We start from the raw sequence: 12,672 nt of genomic DNA, 5'->3' as shown, positions 1-12,672 counted from the left end.
ACCCACGGAGCAGCCTCGCTTGGGCCCTGGGCCCGGTGCTCCATCGAAGCGTGTCTGTAGATGGTCAGCCGGGGCATCTGCACTTGCCTGTCTGGCACCGTGTCCCCGTGCAGGCAAGAGTCCGGAGCCTCCACTTTCCTCCTTCACCCTGCCCTCCCGTGTGTCCCTGCAGGTGACCGGGCTGCCTACTGCAGGGCCGCCAACAAGAGGGTGATGGATGTGATCAACTCAGCCAGGGCCCGCCAGCAAGTGCTGCACGCCCAGACCTTTCACGGCGACTCCCTTTTGACTCAGGAGGACGCGGCAGCTGCTGGAGACCGGAGGCTGGCCCCCGATACCTGGATTTACCCACTGATCCAGATGAAGCCCTTTGAGATCCAGATTGACGAGATTGTCACCGAGACCCTGCTGACAGAGGCGGAGCGAGGCGCCAAGGTCTACCTCACCACCGGCTACTTCAACCTGACCCAGGCCTACATGGACCTGGTCTTGGGCACACGGGCCGAGTACCAGATCCTGCTGGCCTCCCCGGAGGTGAACGGCTTCTTCGGGGCCAAGGGGGTGGCGGGGGCCATCCCGGCCGCCTACGTGCACATCGAGCGGCAGTTCTACCGTGCGGTGTGCAGCCTGGGGCAGCAGGAGCGGGTCCGGCTGCAGGAGTACTGGCGGCGGGGCTGGACGTTCCACGCCAAAGGTATGTGGCGGCCAGCCGGGGCTCGGGGGCGGCGTGCTCCCTCGTTAGCGCCGGGTCCTCCTCCTCTCTCGTCCTCCCCGCAGCCGTGCGGGTGCCACCCCTGCCACTGAGATGCAGTTGTACAGAGTTCTCCCTCTGACGCTCCCAGAGCGTGACACGGGTGACTGGGTGGCTGTCATAATGTGCGCACAGAACTTCTCCGGGGGGCGGGCGGCGTGTGCCGTCGCCCTCCCTGGTCGGCGGTTTCTCCCGCCCTGGCCGTGCCCTTCTCAGGGACAGAGGGTGCGATAGGGATGATTTATTTGGTATTAAACAGCCCGGTTTTTCAGTCTTTCCCTCCCCACTGTGGTTCTTTTACCTCTATGTGAATCCTCCGCTTTTTTTCATAGCTGAGGAAGTTGAGGCCATGTCCTTTCCATTCTGGGCCGCACGGCACTGCCCGCACGTGGGTCACGGGCTGAACTGTGTGCGGATTCCGAGCCCCTGTAGGCACTGGCGTGCGATCCCGGGGCAGTGCGCACGTGCCGTAATCCCAGGTCCGTGGTCGGAGACGGGGATAAGTGGTTTAAAACCTTGTGCTGAGCAGAGGGATGATCCCCGCCGCTGCTTGCTGTTTCGAGGGCACCTGCCTCTGGGGTGAGTCACTCCTTCCGATGCTCCAGGGGCCACGCGACCGAGCTCCTTAGTCCTGTGTCTGAAGAAGAGTGACCGATGAGAGAGCCCCCGGCCACAAGTGGTGTGTGTGGTTTTCTGGCTTCTCTTTGGCGGTCACAGGCCTGTTTTGCTCCTGGGCTGGTCCCGGAGTCTTGCGGGAGGGCCGACGGAGGAGGGGGCGCTGGGATCTTGGGCTCTGGTCTCTGCCTGGGAGCCCGGGCCGCACACAGCGTCTGCGTTGTTTAGATTTGAGGTCATTCTGGGAGCATCGTGTGGGTGGAACTCTTTTTCTTACATCAGCGGTTTTCACCTGGGGATGCGTTGAAGGAAATACTGAAGCCCAGATTGCCCTAGATCTCGGCAATCCAGCTCTCCGGGGACAAATCCAACTCGGTATTTAAAAACAAACAAACAAACGCTCCCCAGGAGTTTCTGATGCCTTAAGAATCCCCGTCACAGCTTCTGGCCTCTGGGGTGGTTTGTGCTTCCTGCCGGGAGGCCCGCTGCCTGGGCAGGTGGCATTGTTGGGTGCGGGAAGTGAACTATTTCATTGTGCTGTGGGGCCGAGCCAGGCGGGTGGTCAGGGTGGGTAGGGTTAGCCAGTGAGGAGGTGTGGAAAGTATTTTAGGATTGGTTTTGTTCCTTGTGAGAATAGCGGAGGTGCCTAGGCGTGGGGCATTGAAGACCGAGCTGGAAGTCGGGAGCAGCTTTGTTCTTTGGAGGGGACGTGTGTGCTAGGGAGCTGTGCAGAGGGTGCCTAGAGAGCGCTCCCTCCTCACCTGTCCTGTGGCACTAGGGGCCCCCCAGCTCAACCTGGCCTGACGGTTCTGATTGGGCCGTGGGTTATTTCCCTGAAGCGGGCGGTCCTGATAAGCGAGCAGTGACAACCCCCCCCCCATTACCGTTGAAACAGAAACACCCAACCGGCTCTTCCAGTGCGGCTCACCTATTCCCGGACGGGCGTGCTTCTGCCCCGCCCCGGGTGGGGCCTTGTACTCCGGGAGCACTGGAATCATGGGGAAGGCCGGGAATCCCAGGGCGCGTGTGCCTGTGTGTGTGTGAGAAAAGAGGGAATGGGGTTTGGGGTATGTGAGCAGAGGGGCCAGGAGTCAGAGGCCAGTCAGTGCTAAAGTCAGCGGCCAGGGTTCTTTCCTGTCATTGTGATCGATAGGTGGGGGGGGGGGTCCTTAAGTTGGCCCCCTTTTCTGATTCATTCCTTTTTTTTTTTTTTAAGATTTTATTTATTTGTCAGAGGGAGAGCGCATATACACACAGGCAGGGGGGGCAGCAGGCTCCCCGCTGAGCAAGGAACCCACTGCGGGGCTCGATCCCAAGACCCTCGGGATCATGACCTGAGCTGAAGGCAGACGCCCGACCGACTGAGCCACCCAGGCGCCCCTTTCTGGTTGGTTCCTGGATGCCCATTCTCTGCAGAGCAGCCTGGGAGAGGAGCAGGCCGCCCAGGTGGTGGCTGGCGTGGGCGGTGGGACTTGCTGACTGTGCTCTCTACGGGGCCCCTTCTGGGTCTAGGTGGTGTGTCTGTTTGCTCCTGCTGATGGCGGAGTAGCCGATACCCTGGTGGCCTTCCCACGCTCCCCCAGCACAGGCCTGGCTCTACTCGGCTCCCACTGCTCCCTTAAGCCCCTGGTGAGGAGAGCGAGCCAGGGTCCCCTGTCCGCGGCGTCCACATCCTTGTGGCTCCAGAAGTACTGTGCACCCCTCCCCCAGTCAGGCAGGGAGGGCCTCGGTGTCGAGCCTGCCGGTGGCCCTGGGAGTGAAGGGATGCAGGGACACTGTGTGGGCCCCGCCCCCAGGAAGCTGACCCGCTTGGCGGGGGGCATCCTCCTCACGGAAGTCACGGAGCCGTGTGGTCCGCAAGCGCCAGTCCGATGGCAGGAGGTTCCAAGGACGAGTCCTTTCTGGCTCGTTGGCGGCGGGGGGGGGGGGGGGGGGCAAGCCGTGGCTCAGACGCCTCATTGGGAGGACTGTGAGGACTGTGGGAGCTGAGTGCTGTGGAGGCGGTTCTTCTGTTCGGGGGGCTGCCGAGTAGAGGCCTGTCTCACGGGCATCCTTTGCTGGACTTGAGTATTTGTCATTTTAATGTTACTTCAAAGTGCCAGAAAAACCTTCCACTATTTAAAGGCATGTACTCTAGAGGCTTTTGCAACGCGGTCTGTTCAGTTTTCTTTGGGTTTTTGCAAAGGCCACCTATTCGGGATGCTGAGGGGGCCTGTGTGCGTGTGATGTGCTGGAGAGGCCACCAGACATGGACTCTTAAAAGCCTGGTTCTCGGCCCAAATTTACCTTTGGTGAACGTGGAGGGATCCGGTCCAACCCCTGTGTGCCATGGGGTGATGGCACGGATTCGCCCTCAGGAGACTGCGGTGACCTGACCCGCATTCTCTTGGGGTTTCTGTGAAGTGGCCGAGAGAGAGGTGTCCCGGGGGCCGTGGGGTGGGCGCTGGAACACCCGGGGCCCCGAGGCTCATGGGCCGCAGGTGGGCGGCTGGTGAATGGTCCCGGGGGGCCTTGTAAGCTCTTGGCGAGGAGAGGTGTCCTTGTCACCTGTGGTTTATCCGCCACTCCCGCCCCCCCCGCCCCGTGGATCCCTGAAGGACACTGTTGAAGGTGGTGGTCTTAGCTGCAGCCCTTGACCTCTGGAGGGGCAGCTGGGGGTCTGAGATAGACATGAGTCTGCCGGCAGCCCCTCAGATTTGTGCCTGGGTGGTTTCCTGTGGCCTGGCCCTTGCTCCTTCCCCCGCAGGTGGGGTGCGGTGAGGCTCTGCGGGCTGGAAGCATCCGGACGCTGCAGGACGGTCACCTGAATTGGCGCTGGGTGTCTGTCCATATTTTTTTTTCCGTCTGTGGTTTCATTTGTTTTGCAGGCATTCGGTGCCCAGCACAGCACGTCACAGCTCTTGTAGTTTAGCCTCTTAAGTGAAAATGTATACTTATTTGTGAAGACTTCATTTCTAGAGAGCAGTTTGGGTTCAGGGCAACGTTGAGGAGAAGGTACAGGGATTTGCCGTACACCCTGCCCTGCTCACGCGCAGGCTCCCCACTGTCGGCATCCCGCAGCGGAGCGCGCTCGACACTGACATGCTCTCGTCCCCCAGAGTCCACACTTCGTATCTGGGGTCATCCTGCTGTTGTGCGCTCATGGGCTCCTGTAGGTGAGGACATGGATCTGTCATCACGGTGTCACACAGACACTTTAACTGCCCTGAACATCCTCTGTGCTTCCCATCCGTGTCCCCCCCCCCCCCCCGGCCAGATTCTGACAGTCCCTTCACTATCTCCCTATTTTCACCTTTCCCAGAATGTCATGCAGTTGGACTCGTACAGTCTGTAGCATTTTCAGACTGGCTTGTTAGGCTACTAATGGGCGTTTAAGTTTTTTTTTTTTAAAGATTTTATTTATTTGGGGGGGGGAGGAGCAGAGGGGGAGAGGGAGGGACAAGCAGATTCTGTGCTGAGCATGGAGCCTGATGCAGGGCTCCATCCCATGATCCCAAGCTCATGACCTGATCCCAAAGCAGGAGTCAGCTGCTTAACTGACTGAGCCACCCAGGTGCCGCGTGTTTAAGGTCCTTAAACCTTCCAGCTTTTCACGGCTTGACAGCTCTTTCCTTTTAGTGCTGAATAGCATCCCCTTTTCTGGACGGACCAGTTCATTCATCCGTCCACCTACTGAGGGACATCTCGGTTGCTGCAGGGATTCCCCTTTTGAACCTGGTCCTAGTGGACAGCGGGGTCTGGGGGCCAGGTGCACAATGGCTGTCAGCTGGTTGTGAGCACTGTGTCTGTCACGTGCCAACGAACTAACCTCTCTAGGTCTTGGGGAGGCAACAGCCCCAGGGGAGCGTGAGTGAGGATGACAGATGTCTTTTGGGCCTGGTTCTCACGTCTCCTGCTCCCTGGAGAGGAGTGGCCCTGAGCTGTGCCCGGTGCCGTGGCGGGACTTCCGGCTGGGAGCAAGAGGCACGCAGCCCCTTTGGGCAGGGGCCACGTCCACGCTGGGGGACGTCTCGGGGGAGGATCAGAAAATGAGCTTTGAGGTGTCAACTTGCATTTCATTTGAGTGCAGTACCGAGAGCTAACAGCACAATGTGTGTGGCCAGGGTGGGGCAGGCCACTGGATTAAGAGATTTCTGGCTCCTGCTGACAGAGGAATCTGTTAATGATTGTGAGAATTGTCACTATTTTTACTGCTTTCCCGACAGGCGGCTTGGCATAGTGCCCAAAGGTGAGCTTGCAGTGCGAGCTGGGGCAGCTCCACCCTGTGTGTCCGGGGTGCGCGTGCCTCCCCCGGGCGCCAGCAGGTGTGCGCTGGGCCAGGGCCGCACCGACTGCTCTGCTGGGGAGCTGGCAGGCCCGGCCTCCGGGCCTCCCGGCCTCTGTGAGTGGCCGGGAGTGTAACAGGCAAGTGCTTAGTCCTCCAAGGTCGGGACTGTGGTGTCTCCTGTCCCCTTGTATTTTTATAGGGGTCTGAGGGTCCTCAGGAATTTATTGGAGAATATCGTGGCGGAAGTGAAGGAGGGGGCATGAGTTGACGTTTTCTTGGAGAGAGCCTCAGGGAAGTCCTCTCACCAGAAACAGTCATGAACTCCTGCTTTAGAACTCAGAGCTTTTTGTACTTGAGTTCGTCATCGCGTGTTGGAAGACGCACCGTTAGCCACACTTACTTTGTTGGAACAAGTATTTAGCGCCTGCCGTGTGCCAGGTAGAGTTCAGGGCATTCGGAACCAGTCACTGGGGGCCAGACAAGCCGCTGCCCTCCCCAGGTGTCTGTTTCGTTTAACAGGAAGCAGATGGATGAGTCTATTCAAGTAGAAGTCCAGAGCAGGAGGAGGAGTCTGGGTCGACGGGGGTCTGTTAGACTGGGGGCTCGGGAAGACCTCTCTGCGGAGGGGACACTCGCTGAGCACGGACTCTGGCTGGAGGGTCCATGTGGGGGGCCCAGGAACGTGAGGCCCCAAGACCATGCTAGACAGGAGGAGTGAGGGGGGCAGGTCGGGAGGGAGTGAGGCCGGCAGGTGGCCGGGATGCGGGAAAAGCTCAGAGGACTGGTGAGGGAGCTCTGTGGGAGCCCTTGGGCCACCTGATTTACCCTGCAGCCTGGTGCTGGGACCGCACGGAGGAGGGGCTGTAGGCAGAGCACAAGAGGTGGCCCGGGGCAGGCAGCGAGGGCTCTCCTTGCGGAGCGGGGAGCCTGCAGAAGGCTTGGGACTCAGTCCGGTTGTCTGTGTCTCCATGCTCCCTCTGGGGCTGAGGACTGTCCACGGCCCATCCCCTTGGCCAGTCCCCTCCTGTGCTGTCTCTCGAGCAGCTGAGTCTCTCCCAGTCTGGCGGGTCCTAGATGGTAGAGGCGTTGGGCACAAAGGTCAGGCCCTGGGCTTGATAACGGGCTTGTGGCCCTGCCGGGAAGTGCAGGAGCCCCCGCCCTGCCCCTCACCCTGCCAGTGCGCTCAGCCCCCGAGCAAGGGGTGCCCCCTCGCGAGTCCCTCCCTGAGTGGAAGTTTCCTGGCTGTCCTCCGGGCCTAGCCCAGCAGCAGAAATGTCCACCTTCGGGGAGCTCGTACCCAGAAGGGCCGGCTGTTCGTGGGGTGGCATCTTGAGCTCCTGGGGCACAGGCACCACGTGGCCTCAACATCTGTGGTCTTTATGTCCTTTTGGATGGAGAAAGATCACAGTCCACATGGGTCTACAGGGGAAGCAGTGGGGCAGTTACAGGCCTCACCAAGGTGGCCAGTAGGTTCAAAATGCGTACTGCCCATCACTTGGACATGCTCTCCCGAGGCCAGCCTGGGCCAGGGACCGAAAGCCGAAAGAAGACAGCCGTCTGTCGTGCCTTCCCAGTGACGTGATTGTGGCGGGTGGGTGCTGAAAAGCTCTTGTCTCACTACATGTCAATCCCAGGTACGTGCAGCACACAGACATGTGTCTGTGAGAGCAAGATTTCCTTCAGGGCTGGCGATTAGGAAAAACAGGTCTAAAAAAGCTCTTTAGTGGTCAGTAGCAAAAGCAGGCTGGGAAGCAGTGGTGGGGCCGAGGAGCTGTTGGCGTGGGCTGGGGCCGGGCCGCCTGCCTCTCGTGGCTGGCCCCTAGGTTGCCTTGTGAGGAAGAGATCTAAGCAGATTTCAGAAATAAAAAATACGCATAGGACCAGGTCCTTTCAGTCTTGCGCAGCTCCTGTGGTCCAGGAGCCTTGCACGGATGCACCGAGGGTGGCATGATTGACGGCAGCTATAGCCCATGTCAGCCACGTGGGTGCCGGTCCTTCCTGCTGCTCGCGCTCTGTCCTTGTCTGAGCCGACTCTGGAGAGCCAGCTGCGTGAGGAGCGCGGAGCGTCCCCCGTGCTTTTGAGTCTTTCTGATTGTGACGTCACACGAGTCGGAACAGCAGTGGCAGGTGGAGCGCTCTGAGGCTGCGGGAGGTCTGCCCCCGCCCCTGGCCCCAGCCCCCCCCCCCCCCCCCCCCCCCCGGCCTCAGGCTCTGCGGAGAGGCCGAGCCTAGCAAAGGAGGAGAGCCAGCCCTGCCCCACTGCCGCCACGAGGCTCCGCCGTCCTGCCCAGACCTGCTGGACATCTGGACCGGTGCCAGGGGCCAGCCGGCACACCCCCAGTCTCTCGACATGAGATATGGTGAACCACACGGTTGCCTACACGGCAGTGGCCCCGCGGGGCGGTACAGTTGCCGGAGCGACACACACGGGCAGGCAGGCGGCTTTGATGTGGCCCCGTGGGGGGTCGAGCGCATTACAGGAACAGGCAGCAGAGCGTCGTCATCTCTTACCCAAGGTATTCTTGGAAATGCTCTCGCTCTGAGTGAGAATTAGGAAACGGCCTTCTATTTTAGGCTCCTCGGTGTGTACTACACATTGTTGATTCGCTCGTGATGGTCATGCGTGCCTGGGGGCTCTTAGAAAGGGTCACGCTGGCAGAGGAGAGGCCGGCAGCGGTGGGAGGGCGTGAGGAGGCCGGCCCGGAGCAGGGGGACCTTGCAGAGGAGCTGGGGCCGACCCCGGCACCCGACAGTAGCTGGGTTTTCTGGGCTGAACGTTCTTGGTGCTAGTGAGGGTGTGGCGTGGAGGAAAAGACAGATGCCAGATCCAGATCTGGGCTCCCCTGGGAGAAAGGAAGTCTAGGGTAGCAGCTGTCCTGGGGAGGTCAGGTTTTGGGAGTCGTCTCTTCAGGAGAAGTGGTTGTGACAGGCACTGGACCGTGCAGGCAGGCCATGGGACTCGGGGGAGGGGTGGACTGTGGGGGATGGGGTGCACCGCAGACCCACCAGCCTGTCGTGTTTCAGGGGATAGTTCAGGATTCTGAGACAGTCTGCAGCCTTCATGACAAATGTGTCAGCATGCGGGGGGATGAGGCAGGACCCGTACCCCACGGCTGCTCATACCGTGCCCTGCTTTTTGTCTGGCTGTGCTGTCAGCCGGCTCATTTCCTAGCAGAAGAGGGGAAATGGTGTTTTCTGGGGTGGGACAGAAACTCACAGGGCCTCTGGGTTCTCTCTTCCACTGGCCTCTGGTGGACTTCGCATGTCTGGTTTTGATGTCCCTGAGCCCCTAGCAGGGACTCATGTCTGTTGTCCCTTTGGGTGTGATGTGTCGGGAGCCCGAGACAGAGAATCGCGTGTGTCCGTGGGTGGGAAGGGGTGCAGAATGGAGTAAGCTGTACTTACCAAGAGTCTTTGTACCCCCCGCCCCCGTGGAACAGCCCCATGCCTGCGGACTTGGGTAGGAGGATTGCTGTTCCCTAGGTCACCTTCTTAGCACAGCAGGGGTGTCTTTCCTGAGAAGTAGGTGTGAACTTTGTCACCTCGGTGCTTATGGCAGGAGGGGCTGTGGGTAGCACGGGGTGGTGAGCGCCGAACCTGAGCGTGGGCCTCCCGGGGCTCCCTGAAGGACCCACCTCTCGCCGTGCTTGGGCAGGAGAGGAGACGGCATCCTCCCGGGAACGTGGGCCGCCCCAGGTCCCTGCCCTCTGAGCAGCACCCCGGGGGACAGCGCGTCCTGCCTGACCGCTTGTTCCCAGCAGGGCTGCTTTTCTCTTAGGTTGAACGAAGCGTGGAGAGGCTCTCGGCAGATGCTGTGCTCATTTCCTGTCTGCACGTTTCCTTTTCCCTGCAGGCCTCTGGCTGTACCTGGCAGGGAGCAGCCTGCCCTGTCTCACGTTGATTGGCTCTCCTAATTTTGGGTACAGGTCGGTTCACCGGGACCTGGAGGCCCAGATCGCCATAGTGACGGAGAGCCGGGCCTTGCAGCAGCAGCTTCACCAGGTTGGTCGGGACAGGTGGGATTGCCCGGGTCGGTGGGGGGTAGCGGGGTGCTCAGCCCTGCCTGTGTCACCGGGTCCCCTGAGAGCTGTCCCCGCCATCGTCTTCAGTGGCAGAGAGAACCCGGGTCCTCACAAGCCCGCTGGTGGCCGGAAGGCCAGTCCTGAGAGAAGCCCGCCGAGGGGCAGCCCTTAGAAGCCGCGTGCCCCCTGGCCCTCCTGCCGCCGCAGCCAACCCCGCCCCACGGCCCCAGGAGCTCCCTCTGTGTGGGCGAGAGCGCGGTTCTCTCACCCGGACACCCCAGCTGCTTGTAAGAGTGCACATCAGCCGTCGCGGGGGTGTGGGGGAGGAGCCAGGCTCACTCAGGCCCGGGGCCACTGGCAGCAGGCTCTGCAGGACGGTGGCCACGTAGGCAGAACGGGCACTCAGGCACCAGTGTCTCTGCCGGGAGAGACAGAAGAGGCAGACCTCCGGAAGCAGCCCGAGCGCCCGTGCAGAGGGCTTTGTGCAGAACGGAGTAATTTCAAGGGCATGGGCAGCCCCGTGCCTCCGTCTCTGAGCCATAGAGTCCATGTGCACCCGTCACCTGGATTCTGTCTCACTCTGCATCGTCCCCCTGGGTAGTGCACTGGCTGGGGATTGAGCGCGCAGGGGACGGTGCAGAGGGTGGGGATTGAGCGCGCAGGGGACGGTGCAGAGGGTGGGGATTGAGCGTGCAGGGGACGGTGCAGAGGGTCTGCGGGTGTGCCAGCCAGCAGCAGGGTTCCCTCGTGGGGTGTTGGCGGTGTCTGGAGGTGGGTGATATGCAGGACGGGCAGAAACTCATGGCTACCTTGGTCCCTTACCCAATGCCAGGGGACGGCGATTGGCAAAGCAGGTCGCTTTTTTCTTGGGGAGTTCCAGCATCTTAGAGTTTCTGTGGTGTTGTCCTCATGTTTGCAGTAGTAATAGGGCTTCTTTTCTTCTGTCGTCTGTCCGTGAAGGGGAGAAGCAAGCGTTCTCCTGAGCGTCGGAGCTGGGGCCTCAGAGGAAGCCTAACCCACTCTGGCTGGCTTAGCCCATTGGGGTGCACTGGCCGTCGGGCGCAGGTGGCCGGTCCAGGACCCACCTGCTCCCCTTGGAAGACACAGGTCAGGCCCATGTTCTCAGCCACTTGGAAGTGGGGAAAGCAGCCCTTTTTGTGAGCTGGGGTTGGAGACCCTGAGCCCCGTACTGCTGACTAGCTAATGGCCCAGAGAAGCAGGGGGAGAACCCCATTTCCTCACCGGGGCAGGGATGCAGGGTGGTTCCCAAAGGGTCAGCAGCTATCTCAGCCCTCTTTCTGTGGTGGAATGTTTTATTTTCTGACTAGAGGAAAACAAAGTTGCTGAGAATTCGTGAGCGCTTTTGTGGGACTGCGTGTTTGGTGGCCGGACTCGGGAGCCGCGAGCCCCACGCCGTGCGTGTGAGAGCGGGGTGGTGCTGGGCACTCCTCAGTCTGTGACCTTTACAGCAAAGCCTTTCCATGGAGGGGGCCAGCTTCCCTCCTGAGTCACAGGAACACAGATAACGCTGCTGTGGGCCAGACCTCAGAAGCCTCGGCTGTTGACTTTGCGAAGCTTTTATTCTCTAGTGTTTGGGAATGATTGTTGCGAAACTGTGGGAGCCTTTGTTGCTGGACAAGGACACGGTAACTGCCTTGTCCCTGGGACCTGCCTTCTGCCGTCTGGGAATCCTGTCAGCGGCCCAGTGGGGCCGTGGTGCCGGGAAGGCCTTCACGACCAGGGGCCAGAGGAAGTGGCAGCGGTTGTGCTCTGGGTGGCCAGTGCGGAATCCGAGCCGCTCAGCAGGTTTCTTGCACCGTGAGGCTTCCAGAAAATGAGGAAGCCTCACAGCTGAGGCTCTAGGCGGAGTCGCTGGTGCAAGAGGGGCAGGGCCGCACCCCGGTGGGGTCTGCGGGACTTCTGGATCGGTTGCAGAGACGCCTCGGTCTGGGAGCCCCTGCTCTGGGTCAGTAGAGTTGTGGGTGTAAGCTGGGCCTCAGGCCAGGCCTGGTTCCCCACGGATCTGGGTTGATTTGTGGGGGCAAGTGCCCCAGGCCTGTGCCTGGGGTCCTGGTGCTGGCCCCTCTGCCCGACCTCCCGAATGAGGGGATTGAACCCACATCCTGGATCTGGAGAGAAGCTGGGCCGGTTGTGGTCAGGAGCTGTTTTCCCAAATGACATATTTGGGATAGTTTCCTTTTCTTCCCAAACCTGAATCCCAGGGGCTTTAGATTGTGGGAGGGTGGCAGTTCACGCCGCCGCGGCTCTTCCTTTCTTCAGAGGCACACTGATTTCTGTGCTTTTGAAATGCAGAAACATGTTTCTAGATAATTCCACCTATATACTTAGATGCTGGGACTGTAGGCCCCCGCTCCTGCCAGGTGGCCCTACAGTGCCTGATCCTGGGACTGCCCGGCCACACAACATCCCCACGGCCCAGAAAGTCCCTAGAACCCCAGCTGCCTGTGTCCCTGCTCCCTGTTCTCCGTGGGAAGATACAGGGAAGGGCCCTGTTCGTATGGCACTGGGCACTAGGAATGGAGAGATATTTTTATCAGAGTCCAAAGCCCCTCCCTTCACCTAGTATGCACAATAAAAACTGCAAGCTTCCTGGTTTTGTTCAGAGAACACGGTTTACCACTTGTGACCCGAGAAAGACTCCCTTGAACAGCATTGTAACCTTGATCAGCTGACTTCCTTCTCCAGCCCTGTTGTGGGGTCTGTGAGGAACCTTAAGTGTTTCTGGTAATTTAACTGAAATCTTGGCTGAGTATTCGTTGGAAAGCCTAAAGCTGGCTGGGTCTGTGGAGCCTTCTGCAAGCCCGCCCCCCGGGCCGCCGGCGGCTGCTCCGTCAGGCACGTCCAGCCGGGGACCGGGGCCATCGCCGCTGGCAGCCGAGAGCCCGCTCAGCTCGGCAGGGCCGTGTGGACCCGGCTCCGCCAGAGTGGCGAGGGCGTGAGCCTGAAAACCGTGCGGGAGAAGTGAAGTCGGGGTCCTGGGTCTGCCCAGCCCTGGA

General features: G+C 60.4%; 1 protein-coding gene across 2 annotated transcripts in view; it reads left to right on the top strand.

Annotated features, from left to right (window-relative positions):
- Positions 1-12,672, top strand: part of PGS1 (phosphatidylglycerophosphate synthase 1) — a 37,924-nt gene that overhangs the window by 18,375 nt on the left and 6,877 nt on the right. For both annotated transcript variants that reach the window (XM_026484225.4, XM_048226673.2), the window contains exons 7-8: positions 173-694; positions 9,487-9,635. In XM_026484225.4, the coding sequence (XP_026340010.2) occupies positions 173-694; positions 9,487-9,635 (671 nt within the window). The remainder of the gene's footprint in view (positions 1-172; positions 695-9,486; positions 9,636-12,672) is intronic.

Source organism: Ursus arctos, unplaced genomic scaffold (genome assembly GCF_023065955.2).
Source record: "Ursus arctos isolate Adak ecotype North America unplaced genomic scaffold, UrsArc2.0 scaffold_24, whole genome shotgun sequence".
NCBI classification, from domain to species: domain Eukaryota; kingdom Metazoa; phylum Chordata; class Mammalia; order Carnivora; family Ursidae; genus Ursus; species Ursus arctos.
The sequence above is the reverse complement of the archived record's forward strand: the minus strand, read 5'-3'. Positions and strand labels throughout refer to the sequence as shown.